The sequence below is a fragment of the Microcaecilia unicolor genome, chromosome 1 (assembly GCF_901765095.1).
Source record: "Microcaecilia unicolor chromosome 1, aMicUni1.1, whole genome shotgun sequence".
NCBI classification, from domain to species: domain Eukaryota; kingdom Metazoa; phylum Chordata; class Amphibia; order Gymnophiona; family Siphonopidae; genus Microcaecilia; species Microcaecilia unicolor.
In genome coordinates this window covers 706489119-706514337 of record NC_044031.1, presented here as the reverse complement: position 1 = coordinate 706514337, position 25219 = coordinate 706489119, and the positions used below count along the sequence as shown (strand labels likewise).

General features: G+C 43.5%; 1 protein-coding gene across 2 annotated transcripts in view; it reads left to right on the top strand.

Moving 5' to 3' along the window:
• Positions 1-20116, top strand: part of TEX9 (testis expressed 9) — a 180467-nt gene extending 160351 nt beyond the window's left edge. For both annotated transcript variants that reach the window (XM_030189045.1, XM_030189039.1), the window contains 2 exons: positions 16289-16423; positions 19975-20116. In XM_030189045.1, coding sequence (XP_030044905.1) covers positions 16289-16423; positions 19975-20052 — 213 coding nt within the window. In that variant the 3' untranslated portion in view covers positions 20053-20116. The remainder of the gene's footprint in view (positions 1-16288; positions 16424-19974) is intronic.
• The last annotated feature ends 5103 nt before the right edge of the window (positions 20117-25219 follow it).

The window sequence follows — 25219 nt, the reverse complement described above, 5'->3', positions numbered from 1 at the left end:
TGCGATGAAACTACAGTGTAGTAAATTTAAAACAAATCGGAGAAACTTTTTCTTCACCCAACGTGTAATTAAACTCTGGAATTCGTTGCCGGAGAAAGTGGTGAAGGCGGTTAGCTTAGCAGAGTTTAAAAAGGGGTTGGACGGTTTCCTAAAGGACAAGTCCATAAACCGCTACTAAATGGACTTGGGAAAAATCCACAATTCCAGGAATAACTACTACTACTACTATTTAGCATTTCTATAGCGCTACAAGGCATACGCAGCGCTGCACAAACATAGAAGAAAGACAGTCCCTGCTCAAAGAGCTTACAATCTAATAGACAAGAAATAAAGTAAGCAAATCAAATCAATTAATGTGTACAGGAAGGAGGAGAGGAGGTAGGTGGAGGCGAGTGGTTACAAGTGGTTACGAGTCAAAAGCAATGTTAAAGAGGTGGGCTTTCAGTCTAGATTTAAAGGTGGCCAAGGATGGGGCAAGACGTAGGGGCATGTATAGAATGTTTGTACGTTTGGGAAGCTTGCCAGGTGCCCTTGGCCTGGATTGGCCGCTGTCGTGGACAGGATGCTGGGCTCGATGGACCCTTGGTCTTTTCCCAGTATGGCATTACTTATGTACTGGACATACTTGCTTACAGATTCTAAGCGGAAAACAACCACAATCTAGAAAATCACAAATGGGAAAAAGTGATATAGTCAGATCTTAGCAAACTCACATTCACACTTCTATGGAAAGAAAATGGCAAGAAAAGAGAGGCAAAAAAAAATCATACAAGTATCTAACCAGAGGAAAGGTAGACACCGCTACACAAACAAACATATCACCCAACAACATCCACTTCATGAGTAAATGAGATAAACTAAGTACAAACACACTGAACAAAATAGCACCACTTAAAATGAAAACAACATGTAAGAAACAACCACGCCCATGGTTCAATGATAAGCTATGAGAGATGAAAAAACTATGTAGGGGACTTCCGGTGGAGCCGCGATCCAAGATGGCCGCCGAGGAGTGAGCTCCGCGAGACCCTTGGCGAGGCCCCTGGACCCCCCCCCAAACCAGAGTACAGCTTGGGGCGAAGTAGGGGGAAGACGGAGGAGAGACGCAACAGCGGAGAGCAACTCAGGGAGACCCGGGGAACCGTCCTGAAGAACAGCCGAAGCCGGACAAGATGGCGGCCGGAGCGAGAGAGTAGCGGAGATGGAGCTAGAAGCCCCACCGGTGAGCCGCACAGGTAGCGCTCTCCCCCCCCCCCCCCCCCACATCAGCGGGCAGCTTGTAGAAGTGGCGATAGAGAGAGAGAGCGCCGAAGAGTGGAGACTGGCGGGACCGGAATAAACAGAGGCTCGCGCTGCATCCCTTCTTCCCCTCCTCCACAAGACTCGTGGTGATTATGCAGGGAGTGATACGAGGGGAGCAGTAGAAGAAGCAGGGGGGAGAGGACAGTAGAGAGGTGAAAGGGAGCGCTCCAACGAGAGGAAAAGGACCCCGGGAACAACTGAGGCAAGAGGGCAACAGTTTCAAGAGAAACAGGACATACAGCAGTTTGAAAGGCCCAACAGTCACAGTAGCAGAGGAATCCAGTGGCAGAGAGAGGCCTGGCCTTGGAGTTAAAGAAACAGGCTTAGACCAGGCAATGGACAGAGACAACTGCTGGTGGGATAGCTGCGGGACAGCAGACTAAGTGCAGCAGCCAAAGTAGTGGTATGCTTGAAAGTATTGCCTGGTGATAAAGTGCCAAAGGAGAAGAGTGCAAAGCAAACAGTCGCAACCCAAAGAAGTCGGGAAGGAGGAGGAGGGGGAATAAAGAGAGCAGCACGTCAAGATGCCACCAAGAACGAGCCTTGAAAAATTTAGATACACGGCGGATCCGACTAGCAAGGGGAAACCAGAGACAGCAGGAGTGGAGAAGCTGAGTGTCATCCCATCGGACTCGGAAGATGAGACTCACAGAGACGAGGGGGAAAACACTGAAGAGATTACAAAAGCGGATGTGGTGGGCTGGTTTAAAGAATTGAAGTCGGAACTGGCGGGATACTGAACAGATGTCCAAAATATGCTCAGGGAGATACGGGCGGAAATCTGAGACCTGGGAACACGAGTGGAGGAGGTGGAGGAAAAGCTTGAACGAGTGCAGGCTGAAACAAAGAAAAAACAGACGGAGACACATGTAGAAACAGCGGAGATCCAACAATTAAAAGACCAGGTGGAAGATCTAGAAAATAGATCCCGCCGCAACAACCTGCGGTTTAAAGGAATCCCGGAGCTGGACATTTTTACTAACTCGGAGGCAGTGATAAAGGAATTGTGCCAGTTTATCCTGAATCCGGAAGAGGAGGATGCGCAGCAGGAGATCTGCCTACAAAGAGTGCATCGAAGCACGGGACCACAGCGAGATTTGGCACCTAGAGACATTATTGCATGCTTCTTAGACTTTCCCACCAAAGAACGGATCCTGGCTAAAGCCAGGCAACAGAAGGTGATAACATGGAAAACCTACAAGATAGGAGTATATCAAGACCTGGCTGGAGTAACCCTGTAGAAGAGAAGGACAATGCGAGAGGTGACAGGGTTCATGCGAAACAAAGGGATCTGGTATAGATGGCTATTCCCTTTTGCAGTGTGGCTCACGGTGGCGGGAAAGTCGAAAAAAGTGAAAACGCCGGAAGCGTGGGCAGTGCTTAGAGCACTGGGCTGCGAGGGAGTACCAACCCAAGAGCAGCAGTCACAAAGGGCAGAGGATCCACGACCGGACTCGGCATGGCAGGTGGCAGTAAGTAGAGGAAAGAAGGGGGACAGAAGCGCTTCCTGAAGACCAAGAGAGACAGTATTAAGATGAGTATGAAGGACATGTCCAGGAAATTGACTGTTTACATGAAGGGGGGAAGTTGGCATGGGGAGGGGGAGGTGGGCTGCTGTGGGACCCCACAAGAGGGGAGACAAGAGGTGTAAGATCGAGGTGAGGGGGTTCAGTGTCCAATTTGATAAATGTTGTGAATAAAGTGTACAAGGAATGAGGGGGATGGAAGAGTAACAAAGGGAGGCGAGGGTGGCGGGGGGGAAAAGTGGGGGGGGATCCCAAATGGCACAATAAAGGTTAAAGGGGGAGGGGGGTTTGGGGAATAGGAGACTCGGAGGGTACGGCGGAGTCCCCTTTTTGCCTGACAGTAGTAATCATGTCGGGTAAGAGAAGGGTGCAGGGAGGGGGGACCTGGGGGAGGGGGTTGACTTGAAGGTGGGTTCCTGGAATGTGAATGGTCTCAATAACCCCGGGAAGAGAGCGAGGGTAATGAAAGAGATCAATAGGGTGAGATGTGATGTGTTATTCTTGCAAGAGACACATTTGAGACCCAGATATGGGCATTTGTTATGTTCTAGAGCGTATACTGAGGTGATTGTACACCAGGGGACAGGAGGGAGAAAGGTAGGGGGGGTGGCTATAATGCTTAGACAGACCTGTGGAATGACTAATATAAAGGATTTCAAGGACACAACAGGGAGATGTGTGGCTATCCGGGGACTGATACATGGGAAGGAGGTGACACTGATCAACCTATATGCCCCAAATACAGGGCAGGGGGAATTCGTTTGCACACTATGGGAAGAGATTTAAGGGTTTATAGGGGGGCAGGTAATTGTGGGAGGAGATTTCAATATTGCACCGGATGCGCGATTAGATCACTCGGGAGGAGGGGGGTATCAGTCAAGGCCGGGGAGAAAGGCACTTCGAAAATTCTTGGCCAATATGGAGCTGGTGGACAGCTGGAGGATGGTAAGGGGCACACAAAGAGGATATACGTTCTATTCTCATGCAGCAAACTCATATACCAGGATAGATGGGTTGTGGGTACACCGAAACTGGGCACCAACGATAGTGGAGACAGAAACAGAGCCAATTCATACATCTGATCATGCCATGATATGGATTAGATTACAGGGATGGGGCTACAGGAAGAAGAACACTAGGTGGAAACTAAACGAGCCACTCCTGGGTGAGGAACAGGTGAGGGAGGAGGTGAAGACAGGAATACTGGAGAACAAATGATACAGGGGAAGTGGGGGATGGGATTCTGTGGGACGCAATGAAGGCAGTGGTAAGGGGTATATTGATTAAATGGGGAGCAAGGAAAAAGAGGGAGCGGGGACAGAAGATGATGGAGTTACGACAACGATTAAACAAACTTGAAAGAACCCATCAGAGAAACCCATCTCCCCGGGTGTGGGAGGAGCTCCTGAAAAATTAGGGGGGAGTTAGAACAAAAACTGATGGTAGAGGTGGAATATATGAGAACGAGAATTCGGCAGCAGTTCTTCGAGTTTGTTAATAAATCCAGCGCCATGCTGGCAAGATGTCTGAGAGCAAAACGGGTAAAATCTAAGATAAAAAAAATCAAAGACGGTAAAGGAGGGTGGTTGTATACAGACTCAGACATAGAGAAGGGATTCCTAAGCTATTATAGGGACTTGTATAAAGCTCCGGAGGGAGAGTCGCCTGAGGCTGCTGCTGGATACTTGGAGTCGATCCATCTGCAGAGATTGAATGAAGAGGAGCGCCAAAGGATGGAGGAACCAATAAGACAGGGGGAGATCATGGGGGTCATTACAAAACTCCCCAATGGTAAGGCCCCCGGGCTAGATGGCTTTACGGCACGGTTTTACAAACAATTTGAGAGTCTGGTAAGTCCCCTGTTGGTGAGGGTGGGTAATGGGGTACTGGAGGGAGGGGAGCTCCCAAGATCAATGATGGAGGCGGGAGTGACTGTCATACCTAAACCGGGGAAAGACCCGACGGAGTGCGGGTCATATAGACCCATCTCATTGCTAAATGTGGATGCTAAAATCATAGCAAAGGTGCTGGCCAACAGATTGGGTAGATTGTTGCTTACATTAATAAATTCAGACCAAGCCGGTTTCGTACCGGGGAGGCAAGTAGGAGACAATATCAGAAGAACATTGCACCTGATGTGGGAGGCCCAGCACACAGGGACGGGGGTAGCTATACTATCGATAGACGCCGAAAAGGCCTTCGATAGGGTGAATTGGGGTTTCCTGCGGGCGGTACTTCAGAGAATGGGTCTGGGAGGGAACTTCAGCCTTTGGGTGGAGGCACTGTACAAGAACCCAAAAGCGTGCCTGAATATCAATGGGGGATACTCACCCTTTTTCCCGATTGGTAGAGGCACCAGACAGGGATGTCCGCTGTCCCCACTTCTTTTTGCCCTCTACTTGGAACCGTTGGCTGTGGCGATTAGAGACCACCCGGGGGTGAGGGGAATGAGGATCGGTGACTGGGAACACCGCATAGCGCTGTTTGCCGATGACATGCTACTCTATGTAAAAGATCTGGGAGACACACTGCCGACTATCCTGGGGATATTTGAGGAGTATGAGAAGTATGCAGGGCTCAAGATAAATAGGGACAAAAGTGAGATTTTGGGAGTTTCCTTAAGGGAGGAGGAGGAGGCAGAGGTGAGAGAACGGTTTGAGTGTAAATGGGCGAGACAAAGAATTAGGTATCTAGGGATTCAGCTACCGGGAGACCTAGAGAGGTTATTCTCACTTAACTATGGACGCTTGCAAGAGCAGATACAAAATGATATGTTGAGATGGAAAAACAAATGGCTGTCATGGTGCGGGAGGATGGCTGTGATTAAAATGAACGTGCTGCCGTGCTTACTGTTCCTCTTCCAGACATTGCCAGTGGCGGTGCCGAAACCATTTTTAAAGAGATTGCAGAGCACCATACTGAAATTCATATGGGGTAATAAGAGACCGCGGCTGGCACAAAGGGTATTGTGGGGGGGAAAGGAGAGAGGGGGGAGAGCGGTCCCTAATCTGGAGTGGTATTATTGGGGAGCCCAATTGAAGATGATTTTGGATTGGGAACGGGGAACAGAGAGACCTGCTATCCAAGTGGAACAAGCTTACTGGCCACAAAGGAAGTTGAAGTCATTGTTGTGGACTTCCGAGAATTTGGGGAAAGGGCATAGACGGCAGTGCAATCCGTTTCTACGACATCTGCTGGAGATGTGGGGAACGATGAGGAGACGAAGGGGGCAACTAGCAGAGGTGTCATCAATGGCTCACATCAGGTGGGAACCCAAATTCATAGCGGGCAGGGAGAATGCCACATTTGCTAGATGGGAGCGGAGGGGTGTGGAGAGATTTAGAGATGGGATGCATGGGAGTGGGTTGTGGACCTTTGAGGAAATGAGCGACAGGTACGGGATTTCTGAGGGAGACAGATTTGCATATACACAATTAACACATTTCATGGGGAAACAGGGGTGGAGGGGGGGAATACCACTGGACAGAGAAAGTTTGGAAAACCTGTGGGTACTGTTGGGAAAGGTTCCAAAGTCCATATCAGTGGTGTATCGCTACCTCCAGGGAGAGGAAGAGCGGGCATACCCATTCCAGGGAGCGTGGGAGAGGGACCTACACTACCACTTTACAGAGCGGGAATGGGAACACATATGTGGGGAAGTACAGAAAGCCTCAGTATGTGTATTGATACAAGAAAATGCCTATAAAGTCCTTACGCGGTGGTACTACACAACGGAGAGGTTGAAAAAAATTTATCCAGGGACATCAGACGGGTGTTGGAGATGCAAGACACAGATAGGCACATTTCTTCATGTGTGGTGGACTTGCCCGGGGGTGGTACCATTCTGGCAAGCAGTGATGAAAGTACTAGTCCGGATTATGGGGACCTCCATGGTGTGTAGTCCGCAGGCATGCTTACTGGGAACGTACAATGAATGAGAGGTGTGGGAAGAGAGCAAAATGCTGTGCTGGGGACTGGCAGCGGCTAAGTGTCTTATTGCACGCGGCTGGAAGTCAGTGGACCCCCCAGATATAGCGGATTGGAAGGTTAAAGTACGACAATTGTGGTACATGGAGCGGCTGACGGTCTATAGAAGGGAGGGTGAACTCAAACGCAAGAAGGGATGGACAAGAGTACAACACATGATAGAGCAACTCTAAAAGGGTTGGACGCGCATTCCAGGGAAGGGGGAGGGGGGAGTAGGGGTTAACATTTAGAGGGAGAAGGGGAAGGGGAGGGGGGATAACCATATATTAGTAAAAAAACATTTGCATGACTAATGGAGGGAACACATAGGGGGCATTAAAGATGGAGGAAGGGTACTAGGGAATCGGGGGGATTACTGAGTTGAACATGGGGAGAAATTCAGCAATTAAGTGAAAGTTTACCTGTTGCAATAAAGTTAAAAGACAAAGATAAGAAGAACGGAATATGTTATGGGTTAATGGTTGTAAATGTAACTAAACGGAAAAGAAGTAATTGTATGTAGAGGTAAACTTGAGAGATAGCCATAAAATTGATGTTTTTTCAAGGCTAAATGTTATGAATGTAAATATATGACAAAATGCAATAAAAGCTTTAAAGAAAAAACTATGTAGGAAACTAGAAAGAATCTGGGCCAAAAACAAATCAGACTTAAAACTAAATGGAGGAAAGCAGTATGAACATATAAATACAAGATACAAAGAACAAAAGCCAAATACTACAGTACATATGTGAGCCAAGATCAGATTAACACGAAAAAAGTATATGAACTCATGAATAACTTACTAAACACTAAAAAGCTACTAGCATCAAATGAAACACCACCAACTGCAAACGAGCTCGCAAAACACTTTGAACAAAAAATAACTATTTTACACTCAAACCTAGCTAAAACATACACATCCATCATGGACTTTCTACATGATTGCGAGTACGAAACCAAAAACAAACATATTGAGGCAGACAAACATGGACATCATTCACAATACCTACAACCAAATCAGTTAAAACAATGCTAACAAAATACGCATATGCTAACTGCCTACTGGACAAGTGTCCCAACTACCTGATGAAAAATCCACCAGACTGGTTCATTAACTGCCTCACCGAACACATAAAATACATGTTTCTAAATGGTCAGTTCCCCCTGGAGAAGGGCAACATCATACTGGCCCCAATCCCAAAAAATGTAACGAATAAGATCGATGAACTCACAAATTATAGACCAGTGGCTTCAATACCACTACTTACCAAAACAATGGAGGGCTTAATAGCTCAACAACTAATGGAATATCTAACAAACTTCTCAATCCTTCACAAATCACGGTCAGGCTTCAGACCACTACATAGCACGGAAACAGCCTTTATGCTCATAACAAAATTCAGAAGGCTGATGAGCCAAGGCCAGAGAACCCTACTACTACAATTTGACATGGTGAGTGCCTTCGATATGGTAGATCGCACAACACTAATGACCCTACTTGACAACATGGAAATCAATGGGGCAGTTGTAACCTGGTTCAATGGATTCTTAAGAACCAAGTCATACCTGATAAAGATGGCCAACAAACTCTCAGCCTCCTGGATCTCAGATTGTGGACTGCCACAAGGCTCCCCAATATTACTGATACTTTTTAACATAATGATGGCCCCACTCAGCAGGAAACTGGAAAAAATGGGATTCAACCCATTTATATACACCGATGATGTGACCATTTACATACCGTTCAACTAACACATCACAGAGATTTCGGATAAGGTTAAAATAGGCCTGGAACTCATGGAAAACTGGGCCACGACTTTCAAACTGAAACTAAACAGAGACAAAACCAAATTCCTAGCACCATCTAGCCAACACAATCCCATGTCCGATCAAAACTTCACACACAATCAAAAGATATGCCCAATAGAATCACAACTTAAAACACTAGGAATGATTCTTGACCAACATCTATCTCTTGAAAATCAAGCCTCAGCAGTCACAGTGGAAAACTTTAAAACCTATGGAAACTAAGATGGATCAGAGACTACTTCCCTAGATAATCCTTCTGTCTAATAATACAATTAATGATTTTGTCCCAACTAGACTACTGCAATACTGCATGTAGGATGCACAGAAAACTTACTAAGATCGCTACAGACCATACAAAGCACAGCAGCAAGACTGATACTCAAAAAATCAAAATATGAAAGAGCTACACCACTGCTCACAATACTACACTGGCTCTCAATCAGGGCTAGACTGTTTTTCAAAACCAGCACTATCATCTTCAAGATGCTATTCGGAATGTCTCTTCATTATATGCTAGACTTGATCGAATTATCACCGAGAAATGTGCATCCAGAAGCTAGAGGTTATATACTACTTCACCTGCCCAACTACAAAAACATAACCTACAAATCAGTCCACATGGCTGGATTTAGCTTCCTGGGCTCTAATTGGTGGAACTCGATCCCCAAGGCCATAAGAAGCATTAACAAGTATCTAATGTTCAGGAAAGGCCTAAAAACTTCTCTGTTCAAGAAATTTTATGGCTAATTACTTGTGATACAAATGTTGAACACTGACTGTAATGTAACGATAATTACAAAAGAATGTAACACCAAACTGATAATTGAAAGCCACATTGAACCACAACTTGTTTTTGGATAATGTGGGATACAAGAACAAATAAATAAATAAATAGATAGATAGTAGGGACATTTCATAATCTAAAGTGCCATTTAAAATCCTGATTTCATCTGAGCTTAAGGGAAAAATATGGACTTCCTTTAGATACAGATTTGCTTACATTTTTTTTGAGAGATTTCTCTCTTCTGAATAAATAGTTTTAAAGCATGAAAGTCCCTCTTGCTATTCATGGATAATAGGATAGCAGGATATAAGCAGGCACACAAGTGAGTGATATCATTACATGGTGCTGGGATAGGACAGCTCTTCCAGAGCTCTGAAGTAGTGTAAAGTTCTGAAAATGCATGACCTTTCCTGTGTGCAGCAGTCTCTTCAGTTCCTTTAGTTTTGTTTTTTTGCTCTGTCAAACTGACCTGAAAACAAAGAATTTCTTTTTTGGGCTTCTGTTGACGTCTTACTGGCTTCAGCTTTCATTGAAAAGGACATGCTAAGAATTTTGTTATTTTATTACTTCAGATAGTTTTCATTCGTTCTGTGGAACATGGTGCAAAAACAAGTTGGAGTTTTAACTGTGTCCACAATGTGGTAGAAAGATCTAGAGTATCACAGGCCTGGAAGGTGAGCCCTTGGATGGTCATCAAACTCCCAACTCAGAGGTCAGGAGGATCCTTACAGATGGCAGAGGAGTTGCTCAGTGTTGAGGAATCTAGTGGGTGGCCCTGAAAAGAGCCCTTAGGGGCAGGCCCAGAAGAACTGGGGCCTGGAGTGGCTCTGAAAAGAGCCCTTGGAGGCAAGCGTGGCAGAACCTGGAGTGGCCCTGAAAACAGCCCTAAGGGGGAGGCCTGGCAGAACCGGGACCTGGGCAGGACACAGAACATAGAGGCAGGGCTGGAGATGGGAATACCAAGGCTGGGCTGGAGGTAAGGCAGAAACCACACCAAGGCTTGGACTGAAGACAGGACACTGAGGCTTGGGCTAGAGACAGGATGCTGAGCCTTGGACAGCAGGAAGCAGTTGCGAAGGCACCACCCAAGCTTCAAAGGACTAAAATACAAATCAACCTATGCATCCAGCTTCTCCTACATAAGCACACAACTATGGAACACACTACCATACACCATGAAAACAACATATGACCAACTAAACTTCTGGAAACTCCTAAAAACTGACCTGTTCAAAAAGGCATATCCCAATGATCCAACTTAAATGCCTTAACTATGCAACACAACGAAATAAAAGCTCGTACTGGACATAACTTAACTCTTCCTTATGATTCCCAATGTGTCTGTCACACATGAACTTTACCATAACCTCACCCTGTATTTGTTCATACCGGTACTGGCGATCACCTCTATGGTACTATGTAAGCCACATTGAGCCTGCAATGAGCCTGGAATCACTATGGATTGAAATTCCATGTGCAAAGGGGAAAAGGATAGTGATAGGAGTGTACTACCGTCCGCCTGGCCAGGACGAACAGACGGATGCGGAAATGTTAAAGGAAATCAGGGACGCAAACAAACTGGGCAACACAATAATAATGGGGGATTTCAATTACCCGCATATAGACTGGGTTAATGTAACATCTGTACACGCAAGGGACATAAGATTTCTTGATGAAATCAAGGACAGCTTCATGGAACAGCTAGTTCAGGAGCCGACAAGAGAAGGAAAAATACTAGACTTAGTCCTTAGTGGTGCTCATGATCTAGTGCAGGGGGTAACGGTACGAGGGCCGCTTGATAACAGTGATCATAATATGATCGGTTTTGATATTGGCATTGAAGGAAGTGAAACTAGGAAATCAAGTACGCTAGCGTTTAACTATAGAAAAGGTGATTACGACAAAATGAGAAAAATGGTGAAAAAAAGACTGAAAGGAGCAGCTCGCAGAGTAAAAAACTTGCGTCAGGCGTGGATGCTGTTTAAAAACACCATCCTGGAGGTTCAGGACAAATATATTCCACGTATTAGAAAAAAGGGAAAAAAGACTAAACGTCAGCCGGCGTGGCTAAACAATAAGATAAAGGAAGTCATTAGAGCCAAAAAACAATCCTTCAGAAAGTGGAGAAGAGAACCAACTGAAAGTAACAGGATAGATCATAAGGAATGCCAAGCCAAATGCAAAGCGGAGATAAGGAGGGCAAAAAAGGACTTTGAGAAGAAATTAGCGTTGGAAGCAAAAATACATAGTAAAAATTTTTTTAGATACATTAAAAGCAGGAAACCGGCCAAAGAGTCGGTTGGGCCGCTGGACGAAAATGGTGTTAAAGGGGCGATCAGGGAGGACAAAGCCATAGCGGAGAAATTAAATGAATTCTTTGCTTCGGTCTTCACCGAGGAGGATTTGGGGGGGGGACACCGGTGCCGGAAAGAATATTTGAAGCGGGGGAGTCGGAGAAACTAAACAAATTCTCTGTAACCTTGGAGGATGTAATGGGTCAGTTCAGCAAGCTGAAGAGTAGTAAATCACCGGGACCTGATGGTATTCATCCCAGAGTATTAATAGAACTAAAAAATGAACTTGCGGAGCTACTGTTAGAAATATGCAATCTGTCCCTAAAATCGAGTGTAGTACCGGAAGACTGGAGGGTAGCCAATGTTACTCCGATTTTTAAGAAGGGTTCCAGAGGAGATCCGGGAAATTATAGACCGGTGAGTCTGACGTCGGTGCCGGGCAAGATGGTGGAGGCTATGATTAAGAATAAAATTGCAGAGCATATACAAAAACATGGACTGATGAGACAAAGTCAGCACGGATTTAGTGAAGGGAAGTCTTGCCTCACCAATCTAATGCATTTTTTTGAGGGGGTAAGCAAACATGTGGACAATGGGGAGCCGGTTGATATTGTATATCTGGATTTTCAGAAGGCGTTTGACAAAGTGCCGCACGAAAGACTCCTGAAGAAATTGCAGAGTCATGGAATCGGAGGTAGGGTATTATTATGGATTAAGAACTGGTTGAAAGATAGGAAGCAGAGAGTAGGATTGCGTGGCCAGTATTCTCAGTGGAGGAGGGTAGTTAGTGGGGTCCCGCAGGGGTCTGTGCTGGGTCCGTTGCTTTTTAATGTATTTATAAATGACCTAGAGATGGGAATAACTAGTGAGGTAATTAAATTCGCCGATGACACAAAATTATTCAGGGTCGTCAAGTCGCAGGAGGAATGTGAACGATTACAGGAGGACCTTGCGAGACTGGGAGATTGGGCGTGCAAGTGGCAGATGAAGTTCAATGTTGACAAGTGCAAAGTGATGCATGTGGGTAAGAGGAACCCGAATTATAGCTATGTCTTGCAAGGTTCCGCGTTAGGAGTTACGGATCAAGAAAGGGATCTGGGTGTCGTCGTCGATGATACGCTGAAACCTGCTCAGTGTGCTGCTGCGGCTAGGAAAGCGAATAGAATGTTGGGTGTTATTAGGAAGGGTATGGAGTCCAGGTGTGCGGATGTTATAATGCCGTTGTATCGCTCCATGGTGCGACCGCACCTGGAGTATTGTGTTCAGTACTGGTCTCCGTATCTCAAAAAAGATATAGTAGAATTGGAAAAGGTACAGCGAAGGGCGACGAAAATGATAGTGGGGATGGGACGACTTTCCTATGAAGAGAGGCTGAGAAGGCTAGGGCTTTTTAGCTTGGAGAAGAGACGGCTGAGGGGAGATATGATAGAAGTGTATAAAATAATGAGTGGAATGGATCGGGTGGATGTGAAGCGACTGTTCACGCTATCCAAAAATACTAGGACTAGAGGGCATGAGTTGAAGCTACAGTGTGGTAAATTTAAAACGAATCGGAGAAAATTTTTCTTCACCCAACGTGTAATTAGACTCTGGAATTCGTTGCCGGAGAACGTGGTACGGGCGGTTAGCTTGACGGAGTTTAAAAAGGGGTTAGATAGATTCCTAAAGGACAAGTCCATAGACCGCTATTAAATGGACTTGGAAAAATTCAGCATTTTTAGGTATAACTTGTCTGGAATGTTTTTACGTTTGGGGAGCGTGCCAGGTGCCCTTGACCTGGATTGGCCACTGTCGGTGACAGGATGCTGGGCTAGATGGACCTTTGGTCTTTCCCAGTATGGCACTACTTATGTACTTATGTACTAAATAGGTGGGAAAATGTGGGATACAAATGCAACAAATAATAATACCTTTGATCAAATCTTTGTCCAGTCTCTCCATTTGTGTCAGAGGTCTGTAGATGACACCCGTGTGGACAGTAGTTCTATCTTCTCTTTTTTTTTTTTTTTGTTACATTTGTACCCCGCACTTTCCCACTCATGGCAGGCTCAATGCGGCTTATATATTGTATACATGTACTTATTTGTACCCGGGGCAATGGAGGGTTAAGTGACTTGCCTAGAGTCACAAGGAGCTGCCTGGGCCTGCAGTGGGAATCGAACTCAGTTCCTCAGTTCCCCAGGACCAAAGTCCACCACCCTAACCACTAGGCCACTCCTCTTTCCAGAGTGATCCATATTATTTTCTCTTTTCCCCAGGTCCCCTGCATTTCAGCCTCTTTAATATATTGTTTATTTTTTCACATTCAGCACCACTCCTCCCCCCGCCCCCCACTTTTCAGTTCTCCCTGTCCTTCCTAAAAGATTATAGCCTGGAAGCCTGCATCCCTTTCAGGGAGTTATTGAGCCATGACTCTGTGATAGCAACAACATCCAAGTCGTCTGTCTCAAACATCAGAGCTTGCAAATCCTGAACCTGTTCTCTCAGTAGCAGGCCATCTCTTACTACCTATCATGATTAAGGCCAAATCAAATACATACACTGGAAGGATAATTTCATAGGACAGTAATGCTGAAAATAAAAGTACTGAACCTTTGGACCACACTGGGACAAGTTTCCACTGTGGTCAAAAGAGGTTTTTGCATTTTGTATCAGCTACGTGTGAGCCATTGTTTTTGGATTACTGTAGGATTGTTTATTTGGGGACTACCAAACATAACTTAAAATGTTTACAAACATTGTAGAATGCAGCAGTTTGACTTCTTAGTAGGGCACATAAATTTGATCATTTAACCACTTTATTATTAAAGTATCATTAGATTCCTGTTGCACTTCAAATTGAATTCAAGGTTTTTGTTCTTATACATAAAGGCTCTTTGTGCCTGAGGGTGGCTAGGCATGCAGAGGCCAAATTTTAACAGGGGGATGGAGCTACCCTTTTTCTGTGGTTGAGCTATGGCTGGTGAAAGGAGTCCTTCCCAGTTTAAGGGACAGCTCAAGTTCTGGGAAGAGCCTGAAGGAAGAAATGGCCCTCTGCCCAATTGGGCAGTTTACGCTTAAAATTTCTGGTCATCGGGAATTGCCTTTCAATTAGGGCATTTCCTTCTTGTTGCAGGGAGGAATTTTCTTGGCCATATTTAAGTCCAGCCTCTCCGAGGACCATGATCCTTCCTGCTTCTCAGAGGCGGCTTGCATACCCCTCCCCCTAATTTAATACAAAATTGTGTTGCTGGGGAGCGTTCCATTGGTACTTAAAGTTATTGCAGTTTGGGGAAGTACCCAAGCTAGAGCCTGTTCAGAAGGGCCTTAATATTCACCAGGAGGTGAATGTTGGGCCCAGGCTCTAGAATATAGATGTGGCGGTCCATGCCTACACTTTATCTCAGGTTGATATGGCAGGGGGTATATTTAGACAGAAACAAAAAAAAGGCAAAGATCTGCCACAGAAATGGCAAATCAAAAGAAAAAAAGCAGATCAAAAAAGACAAAAAACTAGAACAGGAGGGTAACAGAAGAAGTGGTTTATTACAAGTTACCCGACGTGGCCACGTTTCGCCCTCAGGCTGCGTCAGGGGTAAAAAAACTAATAGGGGTAAAAAGCAAAGTGAACCCCTAAAAGTAGTCCTACAACCACCTTACATAAGTGCTTCCTAAGCTTACTCAGCAAACTTCACAATGCTATGTTGACTGGCAGCATAAATATACCCCTAGGGGGTATATTTATACACTGTTCTTTATTGCACTATGACTCCTAGCTGTTAACAGTGGGTAGTCCAGTTTTCATTATTTAAAATAAGTTTGACTTGTTTTTGTTAGCTTGAGTTAAGACATTTTTCCACCAATAAACAAAGTTGCGGCCTGCTTTTATTCCAGTGTTTGGTTTGTTTGGAGTTATTTGAGTCTTGATTTAATCTTATATCCCACCTATCCAATATATCTAAGCGGGTTAAAACTTACATGCATAAAAAGTAATACATAATCCAGGACTAAAACTTATTAAACAATAAAACATAAACATGCAACAACCCCTTTTCTTGCTTTTGTTTTTTGTTCTGAACATCTTTTAGTCCTATATTTTAGATTGGGCAGTATAGTAAGTTTGAAATAAACCATAACCATCAAACATATAAATGGCAAGTGACCGACTCACCTGCAAATGCACAGTAGAGACTTCCCTCTCTGTCCCACCCTGGTGTCAAGACATGATGACGTCAGAGGGCGTAACAGAGAGGGAAACGGAGTCGGACTGTTGGACACTGCTGCTGCCGCTGGGGTCTGGAAACAAACATCGCGCACACCAACCTCCACCCTCCCACCTCTGCTGCTCCCGCCCCCGCCCCCCTCCGTATCGGGGCCCCTGCACTGACCTGACAGCGCCTCTCACTTCCGTGTGAGATGCGCTGTCAGGTCAGTGTAGGGAGCCCGGCACGGAGGGGGGAGGGAGCGGGAGCAGCAGAGGTGGGAGGGTGGAGGTTGGTGTGCGCGATGTTTGTTTTAACGGGCTTAATGGCTAGTAAACTATAACCTCAAGTGAAATGTCATATCCATATTTTGATACTTACTGTAACTATGCATTAAGATATTTTGAATTGTTTTTTTCCCTCAGGATACAGCAAACCAAGAGCGCAAAAAAATTGAAGAATTAAAAATAGAGAACAAGAAACTAGAAAAACAAAAAGGAGAATTAATGGTGGGATTTAAAAAACAACTGAAGTTAACTGATATTTTGAAAAGACAAAAGGTAAACTTGTAAACTTCTATCAGTTTATGAAAAGATCTTACTTTAATACTGTCACATCCATTCCAAGTTCTTCTGTATCAGGGGTGGGCAACCTTTATACACAGCCACATGAATGTCAGTAGTAACCCTAGCGGGCCGCAACATACATAATATTGGAACCAGACATACACAGAGTTCCACAGACCTTCTGTGATAAAGTAAGAATTTAATTTAAAAAACATGGAAACAAATGGGCTAGTGTGGCTTTTTGAAAATATTTGTGAAATATGGTATTTAAAATCACCTAAACTTTGGTTAACGATGTTTTCTGTGTAAACTGCCTATGGTCTTGTGGGTCGCATTTGGCCACTGGCTGCAGGTTGCCCACTCCTCTTCTTTATGATGATAATGAATAGCGTATATAAGGTAGTATGGAAATTATTGCAGAGTAGTTAAATTGGCAAATTGAATATGTATGTTCAGTAGGCACAATGGTTTTATTATTAGCTCCGTGGGAAGTATTAAGGGGTGCTTTACCCCTGTCTATCAGGATTCCATGCTAAACATGGAACTAAAATGGTGTTGTTATCTATGATGGATGAGATCCATGTGCGTGTAGACAAGGGTGTAGGTAGCTTTCTGGTAATTTTTTATTTTCTTTTTATTACATTTGTACCCCACGCTTTCCCACTCATGGCAGGCTCAATGCGGCTTACATGGGGCAATGGAGGGTTAAGTGACTTGCCCAGAGTCACAAGGAGCTGCCTGTGCCTGAAGTGGGAATCTGCTGGACCCTCTTCACATCTTATGACATAGTTGGTCATGTCATTCTCTTATGCTGCCTGTATGACACACAGATGGAAATGTGTTGACTGACCATGTGCAAAAGGTTATCCAAGTGATTATTCAACCTCAGGGCCTCTTTGGTTTGGAGTATCACAGGGACCAATTCTCTCACCCTTGTTATATAATATCTGTTTAGCTCCTGTGGTGCCACTGATCCAGAGGTTTGGATTAGGGTGTTATTTTTATGCAGATATATTATTGATTGTCCTGATGGCTACTGATCAGTCTGTAGTAATTCAGAATGTAGAGGGCAATTCTATAAAAGTGGCCTATTTTTAGGTCCAAGATGACACCTACTTGGAGCCTGTCTTCTAAAGAAGAGTAGATGCCTACTTTTCTTTATAGAATACTAGCATAATTGGATATATATTTGTAAGTGCAAGTACTTATGCTAGCCATAGAGCTGGTGTAAATGATCATACTTAGATTAGGGTTGATACATGCACAAATTATGGTATTTTGTCTAATTTATATAAGTATATGCCCTTCCCAGACTACGCCCATGTGAATGCCCTCTTGCAAAGTATATGCATCAAAGATATTACACTTACAGAATAGCGTATAGCCGGATTGCCATTTATGCATGCTATATCTTGACACACACATGTGAATGACTAGAATACTGGCATTTACCTGCATACTTGGTGCCTAAATGTAGGCGGCTGCTTAAGTCTAGTTTATGTCATTTGGCTCTTTGGCTAAAGCAACACAGTGGAAGCTAAAGCTGAACAAACTGATCTATTGTAGATCAGTAGAGTAAGGAGTTGTCAGGGGTGCTGCTGCTTCCAGAACCGGGTGTATGACTGGATGAACAACTTACCATAGATCAGCAAATTTCTTATGTTATGAAATCATCTTTTATGGTACTGCATCAATTGTGTTAGCTGAGACTGTATTTAACTACTTTGTTATGAATGTTCCATATTCATATGCAGTATACCAAGTTTAATAAACCATTTAGAAAGGATCCATGGCCTCAATGACTCCAGCAATTCATTGTAGTAGTGCTTGCCAAGAACCAAATTCCAACAGCTGCAGCTAGTACAGAATACTAGCTGCAATAAGCGCAGTGAGAAAGGGAATTTGTCCAGGAATGAATTGAAAAACACAGCTAACGAAACAGATTCAAAGGAAGATTACTTCTCTGAGTTTGCAACCAGAACCCTCATCCACACTCTTATCACCTTTTACCTCATCACTTTACTCCTACTCCTTCTGTCATATTTGGAACTGGCCTCTAGGGAGGTTATTTTATGAGAGATTGAGTGTGCAGCAGGGATAGCTCAAGGGACCGTGATGTCCTGAGCCAACTTTTGGCTTGGCACAGCCCCATTGGTACACCTCCTTCCCCCGGCTTACCTTTAAAGGCAGTTCCCCCTTCTGACTACCAACAGCATTTCACCTAATGCTATCTGCATCGGCCCCTATGTCTTCTCTCTGTCGCGCCCCTTTGGAAACAGGAAGTTATGTCAAAGGAGGGGCTGGGGCATGGCAGAAGGAAGACTCCAGGGCACTGATGCAGGTAGCACTAGGTGAAACCAAGGAGGTTTGATAAAAGGAGACGGCATTATATCACAAGGCTGAAGTCGGTCTCCACCCACTCCACCCAAGGAGGTTTTAATTTTCCCCAATGCAGCTGCCACCATCTTGGTACACCCAAAACAATGAAATTTATAAGGTGACAAGCTCTGCCTACTGGCGTCAGTCCATATAATGGGTCAGATAGGCTCATGCCGTCTCCTGTTATCCTGTGTTTGAGAGGGGAAAACTATCTTTAAAAGACAAACGGGGAAGGTGACCTGAGACAGAAAGAGGAAGGGGGTTGCTGCCTCTTCTTTTTTCCCTGCACACACAATGCAGCTAGGTAAGCTCAGGACTAGCTTAACATATAGGGTCAGTGACATCACAGGCTCAGGCGTCTGGTGCCCTTTATCTTCTGCACCCTGAGCCAGAGCCTCACTGATCCATAGGTTAAGCCAGTCCTGGTATGCAGAACATTTTATGAACTCAAAATTCCTGTGGGAGTGGGGGCTGGACACCTGTAAAAAGCAGGGGCATAGAAACATACCACCTGTTTTTCGTTATTGAATAGCACTTAGCCTAACTTTGGGAGCGAGAACTTCCACCATCTGAAACCTGGTGTAAGTCCTGGTGTGCAAATTGGGTGCGGATCTCCAGAATTTTGTAACTGCGCACATCTTTTGTGAACACCTCTGACCTGTCCATGCCCCTCCCATAGACATGCCCCCTTTTGGACTGCATGCAAGAGGATTTGGGCGTGGATCTTTGTAGAATCATGTGAAGCCAGATCCATGCACAAATCCAAATTAGTGCCAATTAACATCAATAATTTCTTGCTGACTTGTTATCCTGGCCAAATTTGGGCGCCATTTATAGAATCAGCGGGTAGATGTCAGTATTGTGTCATACCTTACATTCCATCCTTCCAAGTGCTATGAATACTGTCTTTGCAGCACCCAGTGCTCTGGCTGGCCTGAGAAACAAAACCCAAGTGCAGGACTCAAAGCCAGGTTTACTACATCGCAGCATACACCACTTAGGTTTATTACATTGGTGCAGTAGGAGGCCTGATAACTAATTTATAAAATGACCCTACTGGATTTTCCTGCCCAATCTCCTAACTTTAATTCTTATTTACGTGCTTGGAAATTGCTGTATTACTTCTAATCTAGATGACTAATTAATTTTTATTTATATTTTTTTAGATGCATATTGAATCTGCAAAGATGCTGTCTTTCACCGAAGAAGAATTCATGAAAGCTCTTGAATGGGGAAATTCCTAAATTTCTTTAACTTGTTCAGTAGTAAAATAAACTTCATCTAAATGTTATTGCATGAAATTGAATAATAAACTACCCTTTTACTTAAGAGAACTTAGTGATTTGAGAGGCACCTTTATTGTATACAAGTTATACCTTGTTAGGACAATGAGTCCTACTAAAAGTTCACATTAGACAAAGGAAATGAACAAAGTAGCTGGGTACAGATATTGAACACACTGGGGTTCATGTAATAAGCAATGGGTTAGAGCTGTGCACTGAAGTTCAGTGCACAGTGTCCTAATGCATGTGTAAAATATTTGCATATGGGAAGCAATTCTATAAAGTACATGAACTGGCATGCCAATTACCTGCATAAATCATTAGAATAATGGTATATTTATGCATATATTTGCACATACATACTTAGGGACTCCTTTACTAAATCGCACTAGTGATTCCTGCACAGGAAATGCGACAGAGTCCATTGGGCTGGTTGTAGCCAGTCTGAAGCAAACATTATTTAGCTAGTAATACACAAAGGGGTTTTCCGTGGCTCTAACTGTCCCAGTATGGCAATACTTATGTACTTATTAGCAGCCACCGAGAACTCCATGTATTACAATCAGCTCAGTAGTAGTCTTTTTTTTTTAGTTCAATAATTTTTATTAATATTTATAAAATAATACAAAATATAGAAAAAAATACATATGATCAATAAAATTAAACAGCAAACTGATCAAAGAATATAAATATTATAGCCAAATGGTGTTGTAATAATACAAAAAAACAATAACCTCAATCAGAACAGGAAAAAATATCATAACTCAAAAAACAAAGAAATAGTTCCAAGGATTCAAAATGAATTGAACATATAGGAAAGAGACTAACTATAACACAAAAGGGCTACTTTTGAGCAACATACAACTATGCAAGTGAATCATAATGCATTTCTATAAAAGTGATCATAGATGACCATGGGGCTCATTTTTGAAAGAGATAAATGTCCAAATTGGTATTTTCAAAACCTATCTTGCAGACATGTATCTATGCAATTCATCTGCAATGCATCCAAATCACAAGGGGAAGGTGCTGGGGCATTTTGAAGGAGGGATTAGAGTGTGGCTAACACTTGGATGTTTTACAGCCATAATGGAACAAAACAAAAACGTCCAGGACTAAAACTAAGACGTTTTGGTCTAGACCTACTTTCAGAATGAATAAGGCACAAAAAGGTGCCCTAAATGACCAGATGACCACTAGAGAAAATCAGGAATTACCCCCAATACCCCCCAGGGGTCACTGACCCCTTCCCACCCCCCAAAAATGTGAATAAAAATATGACTTACCAACCTCTATGACAGCCTCAGTTGTTATAACTAGGTCTACTACAGCAGTATGCAGGTTCCTGGAGTAGCGTAGTGGTCGGTGTAATGGTACCAAGCCTGGATACAGAGAAGTAGGCATAATGAAAAACATGCCGGTATCAATAATGTCAATAATGTGTGGGACCGATATGGATCCAATAAACATTACCCTTAATAGCGGAGTCAGCATTTTCATTATGGTGACCCGTAGTCAGGCCAGGGCGGCCCAATAAGCAGAAGCAGCAGAAATCACTTCTCCAGTTCCAGATCCTGAGCCAGTCCAGGTGCAACCAGCTGACAGCAGCACCAGTTCCAGAGGTGACTGGGGCCGTGAGTATGGAATAACCTCACTTAACTGTCACACCTACTGATCAGACTGATGACCCTGATTTGTCAGAGACACCAACAGAGGGCTGGTCAGCAAATCAGTGAGACTTGTAAAGATCATATCCTATGGAAAGGGGGGCTTGTTGTACAGAGATTGATCCTCCTAATCCTAATAGGCCCTGGACAGCAGGCATCTTATAGTGTCTATGGCATACACAGAACAACTTCAACAGATTGCACACGACATTCCACTAGCAGGACATCAGGGGGTGACATGCACATACAATAGATTGACACAGAACTTCTATTGGCCAGGAGTTAACTCAAGCCGTAGCTCACTATTGTTGAACCTGTGATGCGTGCCAAGATCACCCCCAAGCTCCACTGAAACCTTTACCCGTTATTAGTTGAGACAATAGCTGTGGATACAGTGGGGCCCCTAGCTGGACTGAGAAAAGATGATGGACTTTGTTACCAGAAATCCTGAAGCGGTAGCCTTATCCTCCATAGAATTGGAGAAAATTGCCACTGTCCTGCTAGAAATATTTTCCCGGGTTGGATATCCACAAGAAATACTGTCAGACCAAGGGACACAGTTTATGTCTGTCTGAGTTGATCCAGAATCTGTGGGCACACTGTGGAGTGAAATCTGTATGCACCACACCATTTCACCCTGAAACTAATGTGTTGGTGGAGAGATTTAATGGTACATTAAAGCATATGTTGAAGACTTTCTTAGAGACAGAAGACCGAGACTGAGAAAAATACCCTACCTATTATTTGCATACAGAGAAGACCCTCAGGAGTCTACAGAGTTCTCCCCATTTGAGTTGCTTTATGGCTGGAGGGTGAGAGGGCCCCTTGACTTAATAAGAGAACATTGGGAGGGGAAAGTTGATACCTCCAACACCCCTGTAATTAAATATGTATTTAATATGTGGCAGAGATTAGAAGACCTTGTGGGCTTTGTCAGAGATAACTTGCAGTTAGCACAGTCTAAGCAAAAGACCTGGTATAATCGTAAGGCCCAGAATAGAGGTTTTATGAGGGCCAGCAGGTACTTGTTTTAGTCCCAGTTCATCAGAATAAACTTCAAGCTAATTGGGCAGGACCTTACAAGGTCATAAGACGCCTGAATGATATAAACTATATCTATAGAATTTCAAAACAGAAAGCAACGTACCTTTCATGTAAATATGTTAAAGGCCTATGCAAATCGCACAGCCATGGTACTAGCTTTGTGCAGCCTACCAGAAGAATGTCAGGATAGTGAGCCCATATCTGACCTTACCAGAGGGATCCGACACTGAAGGGAGACTATTTAAAAATGTAGACTGAAAACACTTTCAGTCCAAAGGGAGAACAACAGGAAACATGCATAAAAGAGACACATTTTACATGCTCTATGTATGAGAAAGATTTCAGTATGAAAAAGGAGCTAATGCAACACCTGAAAAATAGTAAAGAAACTGCACTATGTTAAAGTATAGAATATGGGAAAAGCTGTAACAAACATTACAGAACATCAGAAAAACACTTGATAATAGAATATCTTCATGTCCTGGTTATGACATTAGTTTCAACCAGGAAGAAAGCTCCACAAGAAATGCAAAAAAATGTCATCCAGGAGAGAGACCAGTTTCAAGTACGAAGTGTAAGAAAAGTTTCAGTTGCCGGAAATTATTGTCAAAACAGCATAGAATCCATTCGGGGAAGAAACCTTTTACATCCACTGAAAGTAGAAAAAGCTTTACTTATAAACTCACAACTAACAAAGCTCCACAGAATACACACAGGAGTAAAACCAATCACATGTGCTGAATGTGGTAAAAGCTTCTGTCAGAAGATACTCCTCACTATTCACAAATCGAAGCATACAGGATTAAAACTGTTAGAATATACAGAGCATGGTAAAAATTTCTGTTATAAACACTGGAAGGGCAACGAACATGCAATTGAGACCCAATCAGCAGTCTATAGATGCCGCCGTTCAGGGTCTCTATCTTGAGGAAGGAGGTGTGAAGAAACTGTGTATTTTAAGCCTGTAAAATGGATACTTTCCTGCCTTAATTCTGAAGTGTATTTCTCTAGTTTGGCCAGCAGGTGGTGCATGTTTATGCTTAAAGCTGTTAAAACATACTGGGTCAGACCAATGGTCCATCTAGCCCAGTACCCTGTTTTCCAAACAGTGGCCAAGCAAGGTCACAAGTACCTGGCAGAAACCCAAATCGTGGCAACACTCCATATTACAAATCCCAGGGCAAGCAGTTGCTTTCCATGTCTGTCCCAAATAGCAGACTATGGACTTTTCCTCCAGGAATTTATTCAAACCTTTTTTAAACCCAGATACACTAACTGCTGTTACTACATCTTCCAGCAAAGAGTTCCAGAGAATAACTACTTGTTGAGTGAAAAAATATTTCCTATTTGTTTTAAAAGTATTTCCATGTAACTTCCTTGAGCGTACCCTAGGTCTTTGTACTTTTGGAACAAGTAAAAAAAAAAAAAATCGGTTTACTTCTACTCATTCTATACCACTCAGGATTTTGTAGACCTCAATCATCTCTCCTCTCATCCTTCTCTTTTCCAAGCTGAAGAGCCCTAACCTCTTTAGCCTTTCCTCTTATGAGAGGAGTTCCATCCCCTTTATCATTTCGGTCGTTCTTCTTTGAACCTTTTCTAATTCTGCTATATCTTTTTTTGAGATACAGAGACCAGAACTGAACGCAATACCTGACCAATCCATCATAAACGCCTGATCACTGCAACACAACATACCTATCATACGAAATGGACATTACACAACTCTTCCGTTGAATGATTCCCTAATGTGGCTGTACCACATGAACTCTATCTTATCACATCATCACTTTGTATTTGTTTACACCGGAGTATGCAAACGCCTCTCCGGTACTATGTAAGCCACATTGAGCCTGCAAATATATGGAAATGTGGGATACAAATGTAACAAATAAATAAATAAGGATATGAACCATGGACAGAATTTTCGTTTGAAATGAATTGTCCAAAGTCTGCAATGTTAAAAGAGTCGATGCCAGAATAGCTAAGTCATGGAGGCCAAGCTGCTCCCAGCATATACTGTAAACTCATAAGAGCTACCAATTCCTTTTCAAGGTGAAGCCAGGAGGACAATAAGCAAGAGGAAGTGTTGTACAACTAAAGAATTCCCTGCCTGAGAATAAAAGCTGAATGATACTCTAAAAAATGGAGGAAGTTAACACTTTCCTTGTTTTTTTTTTTTAATGGAGAGTATGCAAAACAATGCGGGGTCTTTTACCTCTGCATAAAAATGTAAAAATAGTTTTACCACTTGCCTTATAAAAATGGGATGGGAAATAAATTGGAATCATGGACACGTGGTACATACTACTACTACTTAACATTTCTAAAGCGCTACTAGGGTTACGCAGCGCTGTACAATTTAACATAGGACAGTCCCTGCTCAAAGAGCTTACAATCTAAAGGACAAATGTACA